Source organism: Melanaphis sacchari, unplaced genomic scaffold (genome assembly GCF_002803265.2).
Source record: "Melanaphis sacchari strain LSU unplaced genomic scaffold, SCAv2.0 Contig44_pilon_pilon, whole genome shotgun sequence".
In the NCBI taxonomy this organism is placed as follows: domain Eukaryota; kingdom Metazoa; phylum Arthropoda; class Insecta; order Hemiptera; family Aphididae; genus Melanaphis; species Melanaphis sacchari.
Window position 1 is genome coordinate 2,763,629 of NW_020271295.1, and position 24,296 is coordinate 2,787,924.

At 26.5% G+C, this 24,296-nt stretch overlaps 3 protein-coding genes across 6 annotated transcripts in view; 1 reads left to right on the forward strand and 2 right to left on the reverse strand.

The window, feature by feature from the left end:
* The first annotated feature begins 424 nt into the window (after positions 1 to 424).
* LOC112597969 (spermine oxidase) lies at positions 425 to 4,305 on the forward strand. The gene is made up of 6 exons (XM_025344242.1): positions 425 to 634; positions 2,016 to 2,204; positions 2,264 to 2,433; positions 2,761 to 3,647; positions 3,732 to 3,849; positions 3,917 to 4,305. Exons 2-6 carry the CDS (start codon positions 2,039 to 2,041, stop codon positions 4,097 to 4,099), a joined length of 1,524 nt encoding a protein of 507 aa, XP_025200027.1. The 5' UTR covers positions 425 to 634; positions 2,016 to 2,038; the 3' UTR covers positions 4,100 to 4,305.
* Positions 4,306 to 6,044: 1,739 nt separating this feature from the next.
* LOC112597970 lies at positions 6,045 to 12,920 on the reverse strand. The gene is made up of 8 exons (XM_025344243.1): positions 12,879 to 12,920; positions 12,653 to 12,751; positions 10,169 to 10,222; positions 8,221 to 8,373; positions 7,281 to 7,555; positions 6,730 to 6,888; positions 6,344 to 6,420; positions 6,045 to 6,264 (listed from the first exon to the last, which is right to left on the reverse strand). Exons 1-8 carry the CDS (start codon positions 12,918 to 12,920, stop codon positions 6,173 to 6,175), a joined length of 951 nt encoding a protein of 316 aa, XP_025200028.1. The 3' UTR covers positions 6,045 to 6,172.
* Positions 12,921 to 14,963: 2,043 nt separating this feature from the next.
* The window catches only part of LOC112597971 (transmembrane and TPR repeat-containing protein CG4050), a 52,594-nt gene continuing 43,261 nt past the window's right edge, over positions 14,964 to 24,296 (reverse strand). For 3 of the 4 annotated variants that reach the window (XM_025344244.1, XM_025344245.1, XM_025344246.1), the window contains exons 7-16: positions 21,018 to 21,277; positions 18,711 to 18,966; positions 17,919 to 18,067; positions 17,641 to 17,859; positions 16,908 to 17,001; positions 16,538 to 16,828; positions 16,274 to 16,456; positions 15,921 to 16,205; positions 15,637 to 15,846; positions 15,453 to 15,560 (exon numbers count right to left, since the gene is read on the reverse strand). In XM_025344244.1, coding sequence (XP_025200029.1) covers positions 15,453 to 15,560; positions 15,637 to 15,846; positions 15,921 to 16,205; positions 16,274 to 16,456; positions 16,538 to 16,828; positions 16,908 to 17,001; positions 17,641 to 17,859; positions 17,919 to 18,067; positions 18,711 to 18,966; positions 21,018 to 21,277 — 2,055 coding nt within the window. Of the gene's footprint in view, positions 15,561 to 15,636; positions 15,847 to 15,920; positions 16,206 to 16,273; positions 16,457 to 16,537; positions 16,829 to 16,907; positions 17,002 to 17,640; positions 17,860 to 17,918; positions 18,068 to 18,710; positions 18,967 to 21,017; positions 21,278 to 24,296 lie in introns of all 4 variants that reach the window. The other variant, XM_025344247.1, reaches the window with a different exon arrangement.

Here is a 24,296-nt window from a genome sequence, read left to right on the forward strand (position 1 = left end):
TAGCATCTAAAAGATCTTGTGCCCTTATTATATTTTACAATATTGTTGAATGGTATCTGGCTACTAGTTAATTACTTATATTATGATCAACGTAAATTTAAAATTTTACGTCAAAAATTATTATTATATTTTATTGATAATATCAACCATTATTATTATTCTTAAACAGACTACAACGTCAAATTAATGTTTAAACTTTATGAAGTTAAAAGTAAACAGGCTACAGAGCTTTAAAGTTTAAATCCGTCCCTGAATATTGGTTGTTACTTGTTACTTGTTTGTGATATCGCGAGATCGGTCAGATTGTAATTTGCAGTGTAATCGTTTGCCCGTTTGGCGACATAATTTCCATTTTGTCATTTTCACCCCATTATCTATTGGTTGATGTTATCAGGTAACTCTTATCAATTACAATTTTTATAGCTCTGTTTTTTTTTTCATTAGCAACATTCAAAATAGTATAAGATTGTTTTTAAACTTTAATCAAATGTTTTTTTATGTTTAGTATGTACATTAGCTAGCTTGGCATTTATCCCTTTATCCCACATAACATGACAAAAAACCATATACTTTGTCAAGGTTGGCCAAGACATTTTATAGCATGATTGATGAATTTCTGGATACCAAATAACTAGTAAGTACTTTAATATTTATATTTTATTAATACCCATACTATATTTTCTTGAATACCAACAAAAAAAAGATGATAAATTCTGATTGAAATCAGGAACTTTCTAGATGGTTCAGTCTTTGTTTGGGACACTATATTTTATGATTTATTATGGTTATGTGATAATTTATTATAATAAATAAAGTTGTTGAGTGCAAGGGAGAATAAGTTTAAAATGAAAATAAAATATACTTAGATTTAGTGTTGTATATAACCTATCAATTTTGATAATTGTAAAAATGTAGATATTATGAAGTTATGAATAGTTCATTACTAGAATTATATAATTTTGCTTTATGTTAGAATACAATTTGTAATCGCATCTTAATTTGTATGCAGGTAATAATAATCTTTATAATAATGAAAACTTTCAATAAAATATTGTTAATATTGATAAAACATTTACAACATTTTTTTGCAAAGAAAACAGCATACAAAACCTTTGCTGTTTGTTTCTCTAATGAAATATGTTTTACAGTAATTTATATCAAAAATTAACATTTTGTTATAAGTATGTTTTTATGCTTCTTTCAATTTAGATAATCCTTTAAACTATTATTGAAATAACTTGAAAATGTTTATGTAACATACCTTTATTGGTTAAATATTTGTTTTAAAACTAGACTGCCAAGTCTAATTTAAAAATTATTGTAACTTGTTTGTAGAATTCACTGAGTGAAGATAGGTTAAATACTTTTAACTTTATGGGATATGGTTTTCAACAAAAAAATATCTTATATATAAATTCTGACAAAGCTTAGTTACCTATTAAATTTAAAATGTTTTAAAAATAAGCTCCTTAAAATAATCATATCAATTAATTTATTAAAAATTATGATTGCATAACTAAAGGTAAAAAAATATTACTTATCAGTTATACCTGCCTAAGAATTTTATTTTTCAAATTATTTTAATGACCAAGTAGCCCATCCATAACCTTAGAGATTTTGAATGAAACACGTGAGTATAGTTGTATTAAAAATCTTTAGTGGATAAATTATCTGGAAGTTTCTGAAATAATTTTAATGATTCTTAATAGTTTTTCCTAATTGTTACTTTCATTAATTATGTTATAATAGCATAGAGAAAGCTGTGTAAATAAACATTTGTGCTTGAATGCTTAATGATATTAAAGATTTCAGTTAACCAATATGATTAATTACTATTTAAACATATAATTAATAACTATAAATTAAGATATTTGTAAATAGTAAAGTTAACCAAAGTGACAAGTTTTATCAGACAAAACAATTTTTGTATGTAAAAATATCATACATATTAGTATTTTGTTATTATTGTTTTAATTTTTAATTTTATCAGTTTTATTTGTATTATTTTTTTGTAGATTATTTATCAAGACTGATTATTATGGGCGAGCCATTACCAGATGTTTCAAAGCACAAAGTTATTATTATTGGTGCTGGCATAGCAGGTCTTGCAGCAGCCACACATTTGTCACAGCATGATATGAATGATTTTATTGTATTGGAAGCACAGAATCGTATTGGTGGTCGAATATGTTCTACTGAAATAAGTATGAACATATATTACTGTTACTTTACATTAACATTTGTATAAATGACTGATTTATAGATGGTCAACAAATTGAACTTGGGGCTCATTGGATTCATGGCGTATTAGGTAATCCTATGTATGAATTAGCTTTAGCTAATGGTCTAGTGGATATTACTCATCGTCCAAAATTACCCAGTATTATTGCAACTGCAATGGATGGAACTAAGGTTCCTATTCAATTATTACAAGCAAGTTAAAATATTTATTTAATAATTTTTTTCTAATGGCAATTTTAGGTTTGGGTCAGTTCTCTTAAACAAAAAACTATTTTAAATATTAAAGAAGAAAAAAAGTTATACAAAACTAAAATGTAAATTTAATTTTTTTTTTTTATATAAAATTTACATTTGGTTAAATAAACTACTATGGGTATTCAGTAAGACTCTAAAAGTTTTAAAAATTAATTGATTTTAAAAAACATCACCAAAGATTTGAGAAATAACTTAAAAATAAATCTGTCACTGTTCAAATAATTTATAATTTTTTTTTTTTTTTTAATAATATTTTATTTTTAGGAAACATATGAGGCATATATGTGTTTTTTGCGGCGATGTGAAGATTACTTTACGGGCACGTTTGATCCACCACCTGGGATTCACAGTGTTGGAGAACATGTGCAGCTCGAAATCGCAATTTATTTGGAAAAAGTACAAAATAATAATGTTCGTAAATTACAGCGATTAATTTTTAACTGTTTACTGAAGCGAGAAACTTGTATTACTGGATGTAATAATATGGCTGATATTGATTTAGTTGAGTTAGGTAGTTACAAAGAACTGCCGGGTGGCAATATTGCACTGCCCAGTGGTTATAGCAGTATTTTAGATCCAATACATAACAAGTTACCACCTGATTGTATAAAAATGAATTCTCAAGTGACAAAAATTAGATGGCCATCAGGCATTGACAATGGTACAGATTCCGAAGATTCTGATAAAACTGTTATTGAAGTAGGAGGAGAGGATGTCACCAATGAAACTGTGTACGTTCATTGTAATGATAAGATTTATGAAGCTGACAGTATTATATGCACATTGCCATTGGGTGTACTCAAATCCAATGACATTTTCTGTCCAAAATTACCTAAGTACAAAGAAAAATCTATTGGTAGACTATTGTATGGTGTAGTGGATAAAATTTTTTTGTATTATGATCGACCGTTTTTGAGTCAAGATACAGATGAGATACTTTTATTATGGGAAAATGATGAAATTGGAGATTGGAGTGAAAAGATTTATAGTTTTTCAAAAGTAAATGATACACTATTGCTTGGTTGGTTATCTGGAAGTGAAGCTGAAATTATGGAAAAATTGGATGATAAAATAATTGGAGACAAATGTACTGAAGTGTTGAGACGTTTTTTGAATGACCCTTGTATACCATATCCATCTAAATGTATATGGTAAGTATTTACATTGTTTTTATAACTTAACAATAGAATACTCTGAATACTTGTTTAGATTTGTTACAAATAATTTTATTATAGTACTCGATGGAAAGCTAATGAATTCAGTCTTGGCTCATATACTGCTATTGGAGTAGGCTCAAGTCAGTTAGACATAGAACACATTGCAAGGCCAATGTATGTCAATAATAATAAAATTGTGAGTAGCAAAAAATCAGTTATTTGTTTTTAATTAATAATTATCTACACACATGTTTTGTTTACAGCCTATTATAACATTTGCTGGGGAACATACCCATCCAAATTTTTACTCCACAGTTCATGGAGCATATTTGTCTGGGCGTGCAGCTGCTGAAATGTTGATTGTATGTAAACGTGAAGACGAGTCACTCAATTCTACTACACTCTCTGACCTAAGTTCATGGGTACAACGCTTACCACTAGCATAGTAAAACTTTTGTTATTTAATTTATTTATTTATTTTTTGCAATTGTATTTGTTTATTTTACAAAATTGTGATATTAGGTATTAGTTTTTAGTTTAAGTTAGAAAAATGTTGCTTTTTTGACTGAACTTTTAATTCTGGTCAACAGATGATTTTCAAAAAATATTGTTTCTTGCTAAAGTGCATCTGTATTTTCATAAATTTAAAACTCTGACAATTTATATATTTGTAAAGACTTATTAGTTTTTGTATTTATGTCGACAAATATTCTTTAAATTTTTAAATATTAAACCATGGCGTACATTTTGTTTTAAAATGTAATTGCTTAAAAGTCTATTTTTCAGTTTCTTTTTTTTCTTATGGCTTTTTTAATTGTTTAACCTTTTCACTGCTAAATTGGAGTTTCCTATGAAACTCACCTTCACTGAATTATTTTTATTATTTTTTTATTTAGATCATATATGCCAAACATTTACTGTATAGCTGTATAGAATCATATGTTGAAGTTAAAAAATAAAAAAAAAATACATATTGAAATAGATATTTAAGTTTTAGAATTGTTCTATAATAGATTACCTAACAGTTATAATAATAATAAAAAAATAACCTTTGTACTTAACTTAATATTATATTTTTAACAGATTATGAAGAAGGTATTAAAATAGAAACATGATTTTAACTAATTGTTAACAAAAATAATTATTGATCATGATTTTATTGTTAGATTATAATTCATAGTAAATATTAATAGTTTGAAATTGGTGAACCGAGGAGGAAAGGAGAATGGAAATCATTATTTTATTTTAATACTAATTTTTTTTAAATTATTTTGTGTTGATCCAGAATAACTCGCTAAACAAATAAATGAAATAAAAGGTTTTCTGGATCTCAATAATGTATTATCAAATTATCCAGTCTGTTTTAAAAATTAGTTGCCAACTTCTGGTGTAGACTAAAGTATATTATGCATAACTTTTTTTGGAAAATAATATAAATTATAATAATTTAAAATATTTTTCATGGCTACAAAAATTAAACTAGGATATTTTTTATCTTTTGATTGTTAGTCTTAATGTTTATTTGTTTATTTAAAAGAAAATCTGTTATTGTTTCATAATATTCTATAATTATTTTCCATAAGCACATGATGGTATCAAGTATATTACTATTAACTCTCACTCTGCCCATACCTTGGTAAATACCTAGTTTCTTGTAGTTATGAGGAAATCGCTGAAAATGAGTAGATGATTAATTCTTATGTTTGTGAATGATGTCACTGAATGTTTTTCATAAGAACTGTTTAACTATTTATTAAATATACTGCATTTTTATTACATTAATTAATTTTACTAATTATTAAATTCTTAAATATTTAGGTTAAGGTTGAAAATTTTAAATTATTATGTACAATAGTTCAGAAAGTATATTGGTGAATTTCATAACACTATATCATGGTTAGGTTATATTAAAATATAACTTAGCACATGATATATTGCAATGAAATTGAATATCTAACTAACTATTCGTTAGTAATTTTCATAACTACTAGGTAACTAGTTATGGTCAACCAAATAATCAAATTTTTGTTTTCTTAATTATTCAATATTTTTAAATTAAAAAAAAAAAATATAGAAGTATGTATGCAGTACAAATGGTAGTGTATGTAGAAAAAATTATTTCAAACTACTAATGAAAAATTAAAACTATTGATTTTAATGTTTGCTTAAATAATCAATAATCAAAATATTTCTTTGTGGGTGTAACTAAATCACTCATTGGATGCAATTAGATAGGGTTATAATTATTTTTTGAAAAATTTAAAAAATAAGCCCAACAATATTATTTGTAAAAAAAAATATTAATCACATGTTAATTTTAAATTTATTTAAATTTTAAAGATCACAAATGATAGTAAGTAATATGTATTATCTTTATTTTTAAAGTGTTATATAAGTCAACTTGCGATCTGCTCCACCATCCATCACACAGTAATACTTATCGCGATGATAATTGAAACATTTTTATTAAGTAATTTGTATACTTCTGTATAGTGAAATGACTGAAGTGGCTTAAAAGGCTAAACATCAAAGTGATGTGCTTTTGTAAATTTTGATTTAAATTTGCTATCTATATTATCTGCCAGACATGTGAACGGACAACTGTTTTTGACTAGTAAAAAATGTGGTATTAAATATTAATGTGTTATTTATTAAGTTTAGTTAGTAGTATTATTACAATATTATCTTACCTAAATTACTGTCTGTCATGAGATTAACAGTATCACCACAATCATCCTTGTACATATATGCACCTGGTTCCTTGTAACTGGGTGAAGATTACCAAAAATATTAATTTTGCAATATTTAAAGTATCTTTTTATTAAAAATTTTAATGAGTGGAGTGATGATACATTGGAGTTTTTTTATTATTATTATTTTGAATTTTAATACTCATTGAGCATATGTATATTGATTTCTAATATTAATTTTGCTAACTCAATATTTATCACATTAATCGAGTTTATTAGCCTTTTATTTAAATTTTTTAAATTTTGTTAGGAAAAATTTTTAAATATATAATGAAAACAATGTATTTGCATATTTTTAAGAAATTATTAAAAAAAAAAAAAACTACCTGTAGTTATACATAGTACAGTAGTTCATAGGGTTATTTGGTTTGCAATAGCTTAATTTTGCAGCCCACGGTGTTCGGATTTTTTCCTGTTTTTCTATTTTCTTATAGCTAGATCTGTTAGTTGTGTTAAAGTCCATTTTTTCAATGGGAGCGGTATAACTATATTATGTTAAACAGTTAGTGTATATTATAAAATAAATGTAATCATTAAAACAATGAATAGTTTTTATATACACCCAGAAAGTTCTTTATGATTTACGAAGCTCAATCTATTAGTATTTGTGTTCACCTTAGTGTGAAAATAGTTTATTGAAAAAATAAATAGGTATATATTTAAAAATATTATTTTTAAAACCATTCTACTTTTTGTATTATTCATATTGATTCAAAATAAATGAATTTCAATAAAATGATCAATATATTAGTAGAAACAGAAAAAAATAGAATATTATAATACCTACGCATAGTTTTTGAATCAGTAATTACCTCAAAAACATTTTCTATACTCACTCCCCCTCCACGATAAATACTGTAGTGGCGCTTAGGCTTACCATTGGTTCGGTTTAAAATTTTTCTCCCGCTTCGCATATACTGGCTGGTAGGAACAAGAGTTTGTGGTGAGCCCCACCATCGGACAGTCAGAGTTCACCACAAGATTGTCAGATTGTACAATTTTTTTGCTACGTCCGAGGTTGTCGTAGTTGCATGGTCCGTAATAATCATGTTGCTGGGTAGTCATCATCCGCATTGTTCCTTGGCCCCCCAGACAATTGTTTTTGGGCACGATTTTTTGTACTACTGATAAACATTGTACTGGGTAACTCATCTGTGACAGTCACAAACCAACAATAAGATATAAAAATGTGTGCAAGAAAATTATACATTTTTGTATATTAGTCTATGTCAGTACCTCTAAAACTGTAAGTCATTGAAATATTTGTATATATAAATTTTATTTTACCTATTTTCAAAGGTTTTTATGAAAAAAAAATTATTGTTATTTTCGTTTAATAATATGAAATGGACTGTCATTTTATAAGTTGTAAACTTACAATAATGAAAAGTTGCTTTCCTCATATATTAATATTTTTTTTTTTTATCTCTCTCTGACCCTATAATCTGTATCTTCACAACTTTAGATAATAAAAAAAATAAGCATTGATAATACATTACAGAACAGACTTTAAAAGCAAAATTTCACACTAAACATTAATTTATATACAGTAATATACATGTCAATCTATTACATTAATTTTCAATATATATACTGTATATACTGTAATTTTATCTGTATTCCTATGTACTCATGTGTCCAACAATTAAACTTATGTGCATAGTAAATTTAAATTTTTTTTAACGATTTTGAAGGTAAAAAATATATTACACGCTTAATTGTAAGCTAAAAAAACATATGCGAATTTGATAAGGTTTGAGTCCTAGACGGCTAGACATAATATAAAATATAAAAAACAAAAAAAAAACTTCACTTACCTTTTGTGATGTTTGGTCTTGAAATTTTCCAGCCATAACTAAGTGGTCTTTGTGCACAATGGCCTTTGGCCGGTTTTCACACACGTTGTGTTGGTAGTATGAATGATTGTATACAGAATCATCAGTAAATGGTTTATTATTCACGTTCGATTGCTATATAGTATATGATATACATAGTGTATAATTTATACAATATACTATTCAAGATGGTACCTACACTTATAACTGAAAAATATATGTAAAATATTATACTTGAGAAAAATGCTTTGTCTTAAGATGTCTCACTCATCAGGCGCGGATCCAAAGTAATTATTAGGGAGGTGGAATTTTATTTTGTTCAATAATTATGTGATATTATAATTAATAAAAATTACGATACATTTTTTTTTAATTGTTACCTAAGGAATAGATTTTTAGCTAAACGTTAAAAAAAACTAGCTAAGTACACTGAAAGACCCTTTTTCGGGCATGAGGTGCTACTTTAATTATTTAACTAACAGTTCCATTAAGTTTTGACACTATTATGATGTATCCATTAGTTCCTACACCCACATATTTTTCGAAATCAAGACCAATACTATTTATTTATTTGATAATGATATTAGCTAGTATTTCTCCAATTATTGAAATTTATTTTTCTTCGCTATTTTCTCTACTTTCTTTGTAATCTTTAAGTTCTAGTAAAATCGAAACTAAAAGCATTGATAAATATGACGAAATATTCTCTAATTGAATCATTATACATTTATCTTAAAACAAAATTTATTTATGAATGTTTCAAGAGTTTCATTGACCACAGCTCTTCGAAAGTCTTGATAGTGTATGATTTAAAATTACTTAACTGAAACTTTACTTATGTATGTGGCCTTTGAAGAAGTATTTTGAAGATGGTTTTGAAAAACATGATCATCTGACTTAACTAAAAACTTAAATAGTTTTCTAAAATTTTCTTAATTTAAACTTTAAAGAAGCACTTTGGTTTTTGGTATTTACTAAAGTCGTTGTTAATAATATACTATTATATCTGTGTCCTCAAAGAGAAATTTTGTTTTGTCTGCTCAAAAATATTATACTTTTGACCATTGGAATGAGGCGTATTCTGTTCTTATAAATTGCTGCTAAACGGTTAGTATTCAATAAACTATGTGTGGTTCTAAGTTGGGATTATGATAAATTTTCAAAAAAGTTTTTACAAAATTCCGCAGATTCTTTGTGGTATTATGTTCTTTCATGATGTATTAAATCTCCTACTCGCCTAATATTTTTGTAAATTTAACTATTGGCTATGTCGTCAATTTTAGTAAATATACGTTTTTTTAAAAACCACTTTTGAGTAAGGTTATTAAAAATTGGACAATATTTTCAGAATATTTCCTACTTTGATGGAGAAAATACTAACCAATTGAAAAAATGTATAATACCCACATATGAACGTATCCTGTTTTCCTTCTTTTATAATATATTCTAAACAGGAAAATAAATAATCTATTGGTGTCGTCCAAGGATTTTCGAGAAGCTGATATTTTATACAATAATTATTATCAATAGTGTTCCCAATTTATTGACTTTTATTGTTTGAGTAAAAAGTTTATGGTATTTAAGTTGACGATAGTAATGGTGTCTGGATTGAAGAAGGACATGAAGTTGGTGATTTATCATGTGTTGAGAAGAGTATGTATATTTTTTTAAATTGTTTTTTTAGTAGGTAAAAAATATGAATTTATAGTTCTTACTGTTACTCATATAATATGCTGTATACGTCTTACAAAAATACAACTGCAAATTTTACGAGTATGTTTACAATAATTAATTTTACTCTGTTATTTTTAAGTTTAGAGCGAATTGATTTTTATTTAGGAAAATGTAGAGGCTTTTATTAATATTTTTATTTTGAAACAAGTTACGATAATTTTAATTACAAAAAAATTTACTCTTTCAAAATACTTACCAAGGTTGGTTTGTACGATTCCCGTCGACATGGCTGTATATATTTGAATCGATTCTAAAAATCAATAATCGTATAATTAAGCGATTGCTTTTGATTGAAAATTTGTATTTTACAGTACGTCGAGTAAAACAAAATTAATTGTAATGATCAATCATACATTTTATAAATACGTAGATTTACAAATTTAGCCAAATTTCACTTATGTGTTTTAGGTAAGTATAGTATTTATAACACTGAAATAAATTCTGAATAAATAAATAAATATATAATAATTTTCATATGAATAAATAAATAAATAAATAATAATTTTAATAAGTATATAAAAAAATAGAAATTAAATTATATAATTAAGTATATTATTCGGTATCAGTAAATAAGAACTGTAAATTTCTTCGTTTTATTCCAAACATATTAATGACATCCTGAATGAAAGTATCCTTGTTTGCGTTAGGTTAAAATATTTGTAGTACCTATATTGTGATCTTTATAGATTTACCACAAATTATCTGCGATAAATTATTTTACGTATAGGTTATACAGACTACAGAATACGACCTATCTATGGTGTTAATATACGATAACAATGAGTATATTTTTATATTTATTTCATATCTTAAAAGTGATTTCAACAAGTAATTTCCCTCGGTAATAAGGTAATATTGTGGTAATATTTTTTCCAAGGGGGGCAAGTGCCCTGTCTTGCCCCCCCCCCAATGGGCGCCCATGCCTATACTAGATTATTTCTAAGCAAACAGGAAATTATTAATAATTATTTTTATTAAGTAATCTAGGGCTTAAGACCCCCCTCCATAACTAAATTTTTCAAGCTCCGCAAATGATGTACTATCATTATTCAGGGCAAGAAATATATTACATAATATATAAGTACATTTTGTTTTTGTGAATGGGAAATGGTCCACATTTCATTTTTTAGTACCTACTCATAAATATATAAGTTTAATGGATATATATATATATATATATATATATAAATTATCTATAATAGTCGCTATCTAAATAATATAATAATGGACTTCATATATCATCGTATAAATGACTCCCAACAAAGAATATCTATTGTATTGTTATCCTGTCTGCGTCTCTAGTGTATATATTATTAAATTGCGTTTCTTCACATATTCGTAGTACGTACATAATTTAGTTTAACATATTATTATAGTAAGCATAAAAAGAGAGGTTTGTAAAAAAAATTCTTCATAGGAAATATTAAATCAATTTATACACAGGGTGATACATTAAATGTAAGATACTCAATATTTCAGAAAGCATTAACATTTTTGAAAATATTTCTTTTACCGACATAATTTTAAATTGTAAAAAACAACATTTTTAGAAAACTATTCTATTTCCTAAAGTTTTTATTCTTTTGAATGACAACATACATTTTCAGTTTAATGTTTTGAACCAAAATTTTATTTGGGGTAGGTATTCCGATCTATCAAAATAACATTTTGGATACCTAGGTAGCTTATTAGTTATAAGTAGAGCGCGGATTTCTAAGTAATTGTATGTTTTTTCCCTTTTACTTTTTTGGATTTTTGTCACTTATCTTCACGGATTATAATAATTTGAATTTAATGGTGACATTTTATTTGTATATTTCTGTATATTTTTACAAAATTCGAAATATATTGCATATTAAAACGAATATTTTTTGTATACTTAGTTTATTTTAGTAATTAATTATTTTAAGTAGTTTAATTTTTGAATTTTTTATAAATAAAAAATTTTTCTCGTATATTTGTTGTATATTTTTATGATTTTTACTGCATAATGCATATTATATAGCATATTTCGATTTTTTTTTTTAGTGCATAAAAATCCGTGCTCTAGTTATAAGTATTTAAAGTATACTTAAACGAGCAGAGTAGATGAGTTGACTAACATTTTTTGGAGTATCTCTTTACCATTTACTCAGCTCTCATAAAAACATTAAAATATACTAATAACTAATATAATCAGATTGAATTTCTTTGCTCCATGTAATTACCCAAATATTGTAGTTGGATTAGCATTAATAAAATATGATGATGAATTTGAATGAATTTATTGATGAATTATGAATATAAGATGTTCATCGATTTTTCTATAGATTAAAATTAATTGCCCAATCATTAATTTAATTAAATTGCTCTTCTAACAAATTAAGTTTATAAATAAGAACAAGCAGATGCATCAAGAGTGAATAATAATTATTTCAAATAATATATAGGTTAGTATATAATATTTTGAAAGTTTTAACATTTTAACTTAATTTTTTTCTTGTTTTAAATTTATTATAGACTTTTGATTTTTAAATGGAAATGTATACCTATACTTTTTTTTTTTTTTTATCAAAAGTAGAGACATTTCTTAAAAACATTGAATAATTGTTTAGAATTCGGTTAATCAAAAATATGTAAACTTGATAAATCTATTGTCTATAACATAACAAATTTGAGTACTTTTATTATGTATTATTACCTTTAGAGTTTGGCAAGCATTTAAATTTTGAGATCTACAATTGTTATTTTCAATTTTCTGTAAACAGGCTTTAGGAATGGCGTTAGGTACTATTGAACACTATAAAATAGTCAAGTTCATTTTTTAGTAATATACTAAATAAATATGACACATTACGTTATATACTATATCACATTATAATACTGCATTACAATGGTATTGTTAAAATATTAGTGTATTTTCGTACTTCAAATGATTGTGTTTGTAGACATTCTTTTACTTGAGACATAGTGTTTTGTGTGGAATTCGGTCAGTTAAAAATACTATATACTTAAGTCTCAGTTATTTAAATAATGCAAGTATGATTAAATTTTAAGATTGCTTAAAAAAGGGAATTTTATACAAAAAATAAATATACTTAGAGTTGCTTAGTATAAGCAATACTTATATTTGACGATATAAGTGTTTATATGTAACAATTATTATTAGCCAACCACTGAATACTGATAATTGGTATTTTAAGTATACACTTTGACAGATAATAATTAAATAATAATTTCTTTTTTAGTTTTAAATAATTATATAATCATTCTTTTTGAAAATTTAAGTTTGTTTTGTTTCGAACATTTAGAAATTGTTGTACTTGTTAATTAAACTAAAAATACATTTATTATGTGACTGTATTTAGTATATTTGTTGATAACATTTTTAATGATTGTAAACAATTTTAAGTACGGAATTGTTTAAATTATGATTAAATACTCAAATTTGTTTTCGTGTATACAGGTTATACAATCATACTCTAGACAACTTATAGTCACATTACCTCATTCTTTAAACTTTTGTGTATTTATCGTTTAATACGATACTTAAAATATTTGTAAGTTATAATAACGAATAATTAAGAAAAAAAAAAATCCAGTTTAAATAATAAGTATTTGAGACATTAATCTCAGTTTTCTATTAGAAATTAAATCATAATTAATTTTATTTTTCATAATAAAGTACTTGCATAGCACAACTAAGTGATAGTAGTATAATACATTTCACCAAAACTTGTTCAGTTATAATCTGAAAAATATATCATCATTAAACTAGATATATTGAATTATACATATATCATTTGAGATATGTTCTTTTTTTCACTTTTTATTTGGGAGAATAGGGTAATTTGTTAAGCTTTAGTTGAAGAGTCTCGAAATATTACATGTAACATTTTCAAGCTAATTTAAAATAAAATTAATTGTACTAGTATAATGTTTGCTTTATTTTACAAATCACCTGTGTAGTTAAGAGTTAAATTTTAAAAATACATACCGTGTTTGAAAATTATTTTGTAAATTTAATATAGATATAAGTTCTGAGCTAATACAAAGTTCCTAATAGTTATATAATATGTGATCAACAGAAAACACATGTTTTTGCTATAGCTTTTACTCAAATTAACTTTCAAGTATAAAAATAATTAAAAAATTTAACACAATCTATATTGTTTAAAACATTTAAAAATTTTTATTTTTCTTATAAAACATAAAATAAAAAAATCACATCAAAAAGCAATATTTATCTTCAATATTACCATTGGTAAACATCTATAATTATTTTACACATAAAATATTATCAAATACATTAACAGCTAGTATTTTTAGACCATATACAGTTGTTTTTAAATATAGGTATTTAAAAAAAAGAACAAATTTTATTTCATATAAAACATTATTTTCTGAAGTTAAAATTTTCCATGGTCAGAAGAACATGTTTTCATTTAATTTGTTTAAAAAGAACTCGTGGGTCCAGGTACAAAGTAAGAATGCTTTAAATTGTCAAAAATTATAACAATAATAAAAAAAATCACATTGATTGTCCGCAAATACAAAAAAAAAAAAAAACATGAAAAATGTTGACAATTTGATCAAATATTTGTTATTAACTTATTTTTACATGAAAATATAATACTGATTTTTTTGAGATTAAATTTTTAAAATTAAATGTATTAAGTAACTGTTATTTAAATTTATTTTCTATAGATTAACATTATGTCATTTTATTACATTCATGCGGTAAAGAAAAATAAAATAATAAGTATAAAAATACACTAATACATATATATTAAAAAAGTAACTGCTTTTTAGACTGACATGAATGTGTAACAAGACTTATTTTTATGATTCAAGTTTTAATGTAATTAAGTAGTTATTATTATTTCAAACAAACAGATGTTGTTTTTTAAGTAAGTTAATTAAGTTAATACATAAATTGAATAGAAATTATATTTTACAACCAAAAACCAAAAGATAATTAATAATAATGATGATAAAATGTGAACATCAAAACATTTGACCATTGTTGTTATTAAAATAATACTATAAAAGTTTAATGAATTAATACGGTCTTAATTTTAAAATATTATAAATTATCATGATACTATGACCTACTAAATACATCACAGCACAATTTTTTTTTTACAAATTATTTTCGTTTAGAACGATTCAAAATAAAAATTCAAGAGAAAAATATATTTTACGATTTACTAAGTAACTTATGTTCTTAGTTTAGATGTATAGAAGCATATTTTATAGATGAAGTACTGACATTGAGTAGTAGCACCAAATGAGATTACTAGATAAAGTATGGGACAATTGTCTACATGACTGTCAAATCTCATGACTTGAATGTGCAATTATGTCACTTTGTTGTCATAGAAATATTATCAGGTTGTAAAAAAAAATTCAGTTAAGTACTAAAATGAAAATGGTGAGGTATGACTAGGTAAGTAACTTAAAAAAAATATATACTTTTTTTTAATAATTATTTTTATCGTTTATGACAACGATAATGTAGACGGTTTGGTATCCGACTTCAAATTGGTGTCAGGACGAGTTGTGTCTTTTTCAGTTTTTCGGATTTCCTTAGAATCTGGGCGATTCTCCTATAAAATATATCAATATTTGATTTAAAAGGTATGATCTTGCATGTTGTTTAAAAATATAATGTATAATAATTACATTGAGTTGATTAGGAGTCTGTTTTGCCTGCAAGCGGTTTTGTACAATTTTTAAATGTTTGACAATGTAGTCTTCATGTGGTGCCATTAGATGGGCCTTTTGCAAGCAAGTTTCTGCCTCTTTCAGTAGGCCCCGTTCAACATACACCACGCATAGGTTGTGCATCCCTTGCGTGTTGTCTGGATCCAGTTGCAATATTCTCTGGTAACACTACAAAGGCGATAAAAAGAAGTTAAAAAAGGTCAAGGGTTTGAGGTTGGAGTGGTTTAGTGTTGAGTACTTACGTTTTCAGCTGCATCTAGATCTTTGATGTTGTTGATGTATATGTCTCCCAGCAATATCAGAGCTTTGACATGGTCTGGATGAAATCTGACCAGCTGGTTGAGAAATGGGGCTGCTTGCAGTGGTCTGTGATCATCAGCCAATAGTAAAGCCAGGTTGAACAGAGCAGCCCTAAAATCCTCTTTAATGAGGATCGCCTGACGAAACCAATGTTCTGCCGCCGGTACGTCTCCTTCATCCATAGCTAGCATGCCTAAGTTGAAAAATACTCGTTCGTTTTTTTGACCCTAAATCACAAAATATAAAAATATGATAATTATACTGGCATTTATTGATTTCTACAATAATTTCGTACGTTTGACAGGAGCCTGAGAAGTCTCTTCTCGGCAAGTTTTCTTAAATTTGCTTGCCCTAATTCTTGGAGCAGTATGGCTGAGTTGAGCAATGCCTGTTCGTGGTCTGGATCGAATTCTAGAGCTTTGTCTAAGTAAGCCAACGCCTGTGAATGTTTACCCTGTTCCAATAATACGACGCCCAGCTGAAACAGAATAAGCGGATAAAAAACGATGTTTTGTAAAAATGTTTGCCTACAAAGGGGAGGTCTACGATAAATACTCACATTGTAGTAAATGTCTGGGTTATCGGTGTCGTAGAATAAAGCTCGTTCGTACACTTCTTGCGCCTCTTTTGTTCGGTTGAGTTTGAGCAAAACGTCACCGCGGTTTATGTACGCTTGTGTATAATCAGACCGCATGCTGATGGCTTGCCGGTAAAGCATGTCCGCCTCTTCCAGACGTGTCTGGTTTTTAGCAATTAGATTTGCTAAGTTCAGTAGGACGTTTAAATGGTTGGGAGCTATACGGGCTTGGTATGATTCACCCGGTTTGGCTTTAGGGAGTAATGATTTGGCCTGTGAATAAGTACAGAAGTAAATATTAATCATAGAAATTATTTTAAATAGTGAATTTTTTCTATGTTACGTTACTTACCTCTAAGTAAGCGTCTTCGGCTTCCTTGTACATTTTCAGATGGTTATACGTACGGCCGACATTAATGTGAGCACCAATATCATCGTGTTGTACACTGAAATAAAAACAAAAAAATACATCACGTTCTAACGATAAATCTACATAATCGCGAGGTTAAGTGTTAGTGATTCTAATGCTATGATGATTTATGCGAAATTTTCTTAACATTTTTATTATTATTTTATTATGTATAGTAGAATTTTTGATAGATTACTCATTCTTCTATTGAAGAGATTAAGTTTAATCTTCATAGAAGTTTTTATGTTTAGAAAACCTAATCATACTATGTTTACAATTTTAAAAATATTGTTATTAATATTATTCATAAAATATAATGTTCAAAACTGTTGTTATAACGAAGAGTATTTTGGTAATTATTTCCTTTACATACATTTTTTAACACTTTTCAAAATTAATTTATTAGAATCTATTTTTCTGCTTTAATTGAATAAGATCAATACAAAATAAGCACAGAAATAAAAATGACCGAACAATTAATATAACAACATACGAATCGTATTACGCATAATTTACTTAAAATTGTTATAAAAATATTGTTAATTATTAATTATTTATTTGTCATTATTGAATAAAATTTACAATTCTGAAATTTTTTGTGAATGCTTTACATTTCAAAAATAATTTCACGGCACTCTGGTTAGGAATTATTGTACTATAGATTTTTTAAACTCACTTGACGGCTTTGTGGAAGTACGCAAGAGCTTCTTGGAACCGATTTTCGGCCTCCAAGGCGTGACCGACGTTGTTGTACAATTTAGCATTTAGTTTATTGACTTTCAATCCAGATGTGAATATCGCGTACTCGGACGACCAGTCCCAGTTTCTCGTGTAAGTTTTCACTACGTGAACGACCATAATAACAGCGACGGCTGTCAAAACCAACCGGGATTTGCTGTGGAATAAAACGTTAGTGAGCTGATTGGTCGAAATGAAATCATCTAATTCTCTTACCATTTATCAATGATGAGTCCCAAGCCGTAAGCGACAAGCATACAAAATCCCATTGATGGCATGTACAAGACACGTTCCGCTACGACAAATCCTACAGGAAAGAACATATTCGATGCGGGGAGAAATGGCAGAACGGTCAATCCCAAACTCTGAAATAGTTAAAATATTGTAGTACTTATCTATAGGTTTTTTAATGGTTAATTTAATTTGATTTGTATGGAAGTTTAAAAAAAAAAAAATTATTAATTCAATAACATATAGAAACGTACGTATAATATAAATTGAATATTAAGAAAATAAATCGACCTAGTAATTTTAAACTTCTTATGATTAGCGTGTTCTGGAATTCCGGGTACAAAATTGGATTAAAAAGTGGACAAAAGATGATTTAAGTTCACTAAGTAAATATTTCGATAAAAAATAACATTTTTTATTAAAATTGTTACTTGCCAAAAGTATTTGAAAGAAATGAAAAGATTCAATCGATTGTGTTGTTTACTATAATTAAGACTTCAAAAGAGATATGAAACCAGAATACGAGGATATAAATAAATACAGGTATATATATATATATTATTATACCTACGCATTATGCCATACTATTATACAGTAGCTATAATATACGAGTTTATCTTAATTAAACGTCGAATGGTTCAAACAAATCGATTCACTTTTCCGCTAAACGAATCGGAAACTCAAGTTTATTTTGACGGGTAATGTTTGGCTGGTGGAAATTTCAAGAGAGTTTTCCATAGACAAGACAATAATAATCTAATGATAATATATATTTACCATAATAACAACAATGCGTTTGATTCGATTCGACGTCGTGAATGCCGTATACACGAGTGCGACGATCACAGTGTATGTGGCCAAAGTTGCCAGGTTTCTGGGATCCGAAGTCGATTCAACTAGTGGTATAGTGCCCATGGTCCAGTCGCAGCATAGGTCACATGGAAATATCAGTAACCAAGCATTAACGCTCACTAGATAGTTATAGGTCAGTTGTCTTGCAGGCCAATCCGATACGCTGGCTGGATTGTCAAACCTTTAAAGTATAATTTTACTACGTTAAAAACTGCACAATTATGTACATATTATTTATGTCAATAGTTGAATTATAAGGTCATGGTTGTGTGATTTTATGTTAAACATTAATCATAGTACATATAAAAAAATGAGTTTAAATATTATTATTATTTTTTTAAATTTGGGTTTTTGATTAAAAACGGATTAGTTTATGTTTTATTTACATTAACAAATCAATATTATTTTATTAGGAAGAACTGAAAAATACTTGGGATATTTATTTATTTTTTTTACTTAAATTGCGGTTTTGATGTTTATGGCCGATAAAAAATTACGGGATGCATTACGTCGATTTTATAAAAACCGATAAAAAATATACATATTATATATTTCATGTCAATATATTTGGCCCTCTAAGTTTTAGAGATATTAGGCGAATTTCGAAATGTTTTTTTTTTTTTGTATAGTTTTCTATGTACGGAAGTAGTATGTCAATGCCAATAAAACGCACACGCCCATATCCAGTAGGTTTTATTTCGATTTTCATTATAACGCGCGCATCATATACTATGTAAAATATACATATACGCGTATTTTTGTTATTATATATATCAGTTCGAAAATCGATTTATGTCATATAACTTTACGCCGTAGGCACAGTATATCATACAGTTGATTATACATAAACGACAACGGAACACTTTATTTTTTTTTCGTAACGAATGTCGAATTTTGGAAATAGGTCGTCGCCTGCCCTGTAAAAAATGAAAATCCAGCGTGACTCTCCGTCGATTATCACCGATAGGTATTATGTAATTATAGACGTCGAAATGTATAGAGTAATTTAGCCATTATTGTATTTGTATTTAGGCTCGAGCCTAGAGAAGTCACATTATCGGGGCAGCACATTTTTTCCTATAATAATTCACTATAATATTAAGGCAATTCATCTATTTTTATGCATGGTTATTCAGTGAAATCACTTTTTTTGACCAACACTAATAAATGTTTCTTTTTTATCATTTATATTTGATGAGGGGTGAGGCAGCAAATTGTTTATATGCCGAGAAATACGCCATTAATTATAGATGGGATTTTATAATTAAATTTCATATCAAACATGATTATATAATAAGAAATAATCAATTTTATAAAACTATTGATCTAAACATTTTTATTGACATTAAAACATATCTTCTAGTAAAAATTTAACGATTAGATGACTAAAATCAGTTAAATAACAAATGTGATAGTATATTAGTATATTTTTTTTTGCACAAAAACTAAAATAGAAACAATACTTTTTAATTAATAAATGTTATTTTATTATCAAGTTTGAACGAACTACGAAAGAAAACGTAGACAATATTTTTCATTTTTTTCAAAAGCGTAATTTTCAGCATTGACAAATATGAATATAATGTATCGGTTAGATAATATTAAATATTGTTTAAATCCGTTATATATGTATATAACATAATTTTAAAACAATTATATTTGTGTACCTACTATTTTTTAAGGACACGTAACTGACATTTTATTAAGTTAAGTGAATTTTGATAAAAAAATGTCTATGCATGAGACATATTTTTTATGAATATATACAATGATAATATTGAAATATAATATAGATTACGTCGACGGATTTGAGACTATATCTTATTTTGAGAGATGTTTGATGATGACGCGCCTGTAACGTGTGCAGTGTACGCTACTGCATACGACAACAATTTAATAATATTATAAAACGATGAAATATACGTATCCGCACGTGTCATTACATAATATAGATATAACACTATATTATATTATACAGTACATAGTATATATAAAATACATGGTTATGTCACTAGCTTATTGTATAATAAAACCCCCATGAGAGATAATATGCATTAGACAGTTAAAAAATATCAAAGTTGGAGGTAGTATATTAAGTTTGATTAAATGTATACAGTAGGTATTACCAAGTCTATAAGTAAAATTAGATATAGAGAAACAAGCATTCTCAAATTAAATTTTGTCATGTACGCAAATAAGTGTTGAAAAATTGCGATTCGCAGGAAAAATTACCTAGTAAATACGGGCAGTTTGGAGCCCATGATCTTAAGTCTGAACGCCAGTAGAGAACACGTGGACAAAAACAGAAACGCCAGCCGTTTGACAGCGTCCGACGGAATGGCCTGTAGCACGCCCAACGGGGTGGAAGCCGCGTTTCCGTTTCCAGTTTTTGGCGAACCACCTCCGCCACCGTTGCTCCCACCGCTGGTGTTCGACTGACTATTCACGGCCACAGACAGTTTGAACGAGTTAAGCAGGTCCTTCGGCCTAATCTGAAAAATTAAAATTCAATCTTAGTATATTATGCTGAGTTCTAAATTTTTACAAGTATTTCAAGACATTTATATAGATTTAATTAGCATGTTCAATTTTGACCAATGTCAACAACATTCGGGCAATTTTTATATTTAACTTAGGACTTTAGGGTAATACATCAATTATAATAAATACCTAAATAAATATATTATACAAAAAAAAGAGGAATCAGCCTATTATCATATTAATTTAATAAATGTATATTGATTATTTTACTAAAATCATTATTCTTCGTTTAAATAATATATTTTTTTAGATTTTTTGGTTACAGACAACTATTTGTGAGAAACCTTGTATCAAATTTTCTAGGTTTTGACCAAGCAAAAGTATTCAAAAATTTGTATTATGTGTAGAAAATTCCAATTTAAAAATTTGGTAAATATTTCAAATAACTACAGTCACTGGGTTTTGAGTAACACAAAAAAAAAAAAAAAAATAATAATAAAACAAAATTGATTTCGACAAAATGTGGATTTTTGTAAAAATTCTCGCTACTTATTCCTTAATAATATTTTCTTTTAGATAATTAAAAAAAATATTGAGAATTTTTAATTTTGAATCCTCGAAAGTATTAATTGCAATAAATTCTGTTTTATTGAACATTATCAACTTTTTTTTTAACTGTCGATTGTTGTCTGCGCTACTTTTAAAATATTTTTTGATATTTTTTTTAACATTTTGTATGTAAAATTAAAAAATTAAAAAAATCTTCTGTTTGATATTTAAAAAAAATCAAGTTAGTCATTTTGTAAATATGATTTTTAGAAAAATTTTGGTATCAAAAATTTTTACTAAGGTTGAGTTAATAATTTTTAAAGTTTACTTAAATTCAAATTTATTTATTTTTTATCAGAGTAATTATCGATTATCCAGAAAATCTATTTAAAATAATATAAGTTACTAAAAGTTAAAAACTTCCAGTAGCTCAATACTTTATAATAATTATTATTAGAGAATGGAATTGTATTAAAATAAATATTTTTATGTAGTTTGAAAATATTGGGGTATCTACAGCCAATTGGTCGTATGGTAAATAGGTCGCTTAAAAAAATAGTCATTTTTAAAATAATATGTATATACTATTTAATATAAAAATAATATTTTTTCGTAATTTTTTGTAATTTTTCTTAAAATAATATGTAGTAATATGTGTGAAAAAAGTATTATAAGTTATGAGTTACCTTGATGATATATATTTATCAATTAATGTTCTATTATTAAATGTTTTATATATTGTATTTATCCTTTTAGTGGTGTCATTATATTTCTTCCGTTTTCTAGGGATTTTTCCTCCGGTACAATATTGTACCATTTTCAGACGGTTTAGTCTGACAGTTTACATTTGTACACGCTGTTATTCAACAATGATTATTGTCCATTTGTACCTATATATAACATTTTTAAACCAATATTCACAGTTTGCGACAAAAATATACTTCGACCAATTTATCGAACGATCAATTTACCAAACGACCAATTTCAGATGACCAATTTTACCACGACCAATTGACGTTAACTCGAAAAGATTACTTCAATTGAATTTGAGTACAAACCATGACATTTTTAATAAATTGACACCAATTTTAATTTTAAATATTTTAAAATATTTTAGTGATTGATTACGTTATAATTTCTATATAAACCACTATTTTGTATCGTTTTATTTATCGTTAATAAACGCAAAGGTATTTTCAATAACACGAAAAATTATGAAAATTAAAGGGATAAAATAACAACGATTGTGGAAAAAAATATATAATACTATTAGGTTTATTTATTGGACTAGGTTAGGTTTCAGTAAAAACGGCAATAAAAACTTAAATCACGAAAAATTATATATTTAAATAATCAATGCTAATGATGTTCTTATTAATATCATCATATCACACTGGTAAATATATTAATTTTTTTTTAAATTTTAAATTACTAGATATATTAATACATATATTTAAGATAATGATATTTTAAAATATCTTAAATATGTATATGAATATTTTTACTTTTATTCTAAATTAAAAACCGTTCCTATAGTTATTTTATGAATACGATTTAAAGATGGATTACCGTTACATATAGAACAATGATGTAAAATTTGTTGTCGGGTTGTTGAATTACGCTGCTCGGGGCGATTTCCCACTGCGGTAATCCCTAAAATACATGCGACTGGGTGTACACGTATAAGTTGTATCTATACAATACTGTTATCGAGTTACCGTTCGTATACAGAGTGATTTACCAAGTTTATCCATCCATATATTTTCTTTTACTCAATGAATCAAATTTTTGATATTTTTTTGTTCTATTGAAAGAGTGTAATGTGGTGATATAAATTTCGGTTTTTTAAATGCAAATTATTATGAGTAGATAATTTTTTTTTTTTGAAAATTTTAATTTATCCATTCAAAATCTGAACAAGTAGATTTTCAATTATCGAAATGTTTATTCTAGGGACTAAGGTAAAAATTGTTTTACAAAAATATAAAATAGATGAAATACCGGATTTAGTATTTACTAAAGTAACTTAAGACGTTCTTAGAAACTATCAATATTGAAATGTTAAAAACAATTACTAATATTTTCAGATCGTCATAGCTTTCATTTCTTTCAAACCTATTATAATTATAATACAAAGTTAATGAACCCAATATCAACTCGTTTAAATTTTAATTTTGGTTCGAAAATATGTTCAGGAAAATTATTTTCTAAATAATTCACAGTATTAAAGAGGATTTATGATTTGAAAATTAAAAGCTAGTACACCCATATAACACTAGTTAATAGGAAAAAAAAAGAATCTCAAGAATTTGATAAACAGTTTCTAGATATATTTGAAAATTTAAAAAATTTGGTTTAGAAAAACTGCATTATTGAAAAAAAATGAGAGGGTAAATAAACATGTCTGGTATATCGTTCTGTATACGAGTCTTTCGTCGCGGGCGGTCAACTATTTGGGACGGTCGTGCATAGCACACGCAC

Excerpts from the sequence above, each read along its gene's own strand:
- LOC112597969 (XM_025344242.1), top strand. The coding sequence starts at position 2,039 with ATGGGCGAGCCATTACCAGATGTTTCAAAGCACAAAGTTATTATTATT. Across the intron at positions 2,434-2,760 it reads TTCCTATTCAATTATTACAA|GAAACATATGAGGCATATAT; the intron begins GCAAGTTAAAAT and ends TTTTATTTTTAG. Across the intron at positions 3,850-3,916 it reads ATGTCAATAATAATAAAATT|CCTATTATAACATTTGCTGG; the intron begins GTGAGTAGCAAA and ends TTTTGTTTACAG.
- LOC112597970 (XM_025344243.1), bottom strand. The coding sequence starts at position 12,920 with ATGTCTCAAGTAAAAGAATGTCTACAAACACAATCATTTGAA. Across the intron at positions 7,556-8,220 it reads AAGACCAAACATCACAAAAG|ATGAGTTACCCAGTACAATG; the intron begins GTAAGTGAAGTT and ends TGACTGTCACAG. Across the intron at positions 6,421-6,729 it reads TGTACTATGTATAACTACAG|TTACAAGGAACCAGGTGCAT; the intron begins GTAGTTTTTTTT and ends ATCTTCACCCAG.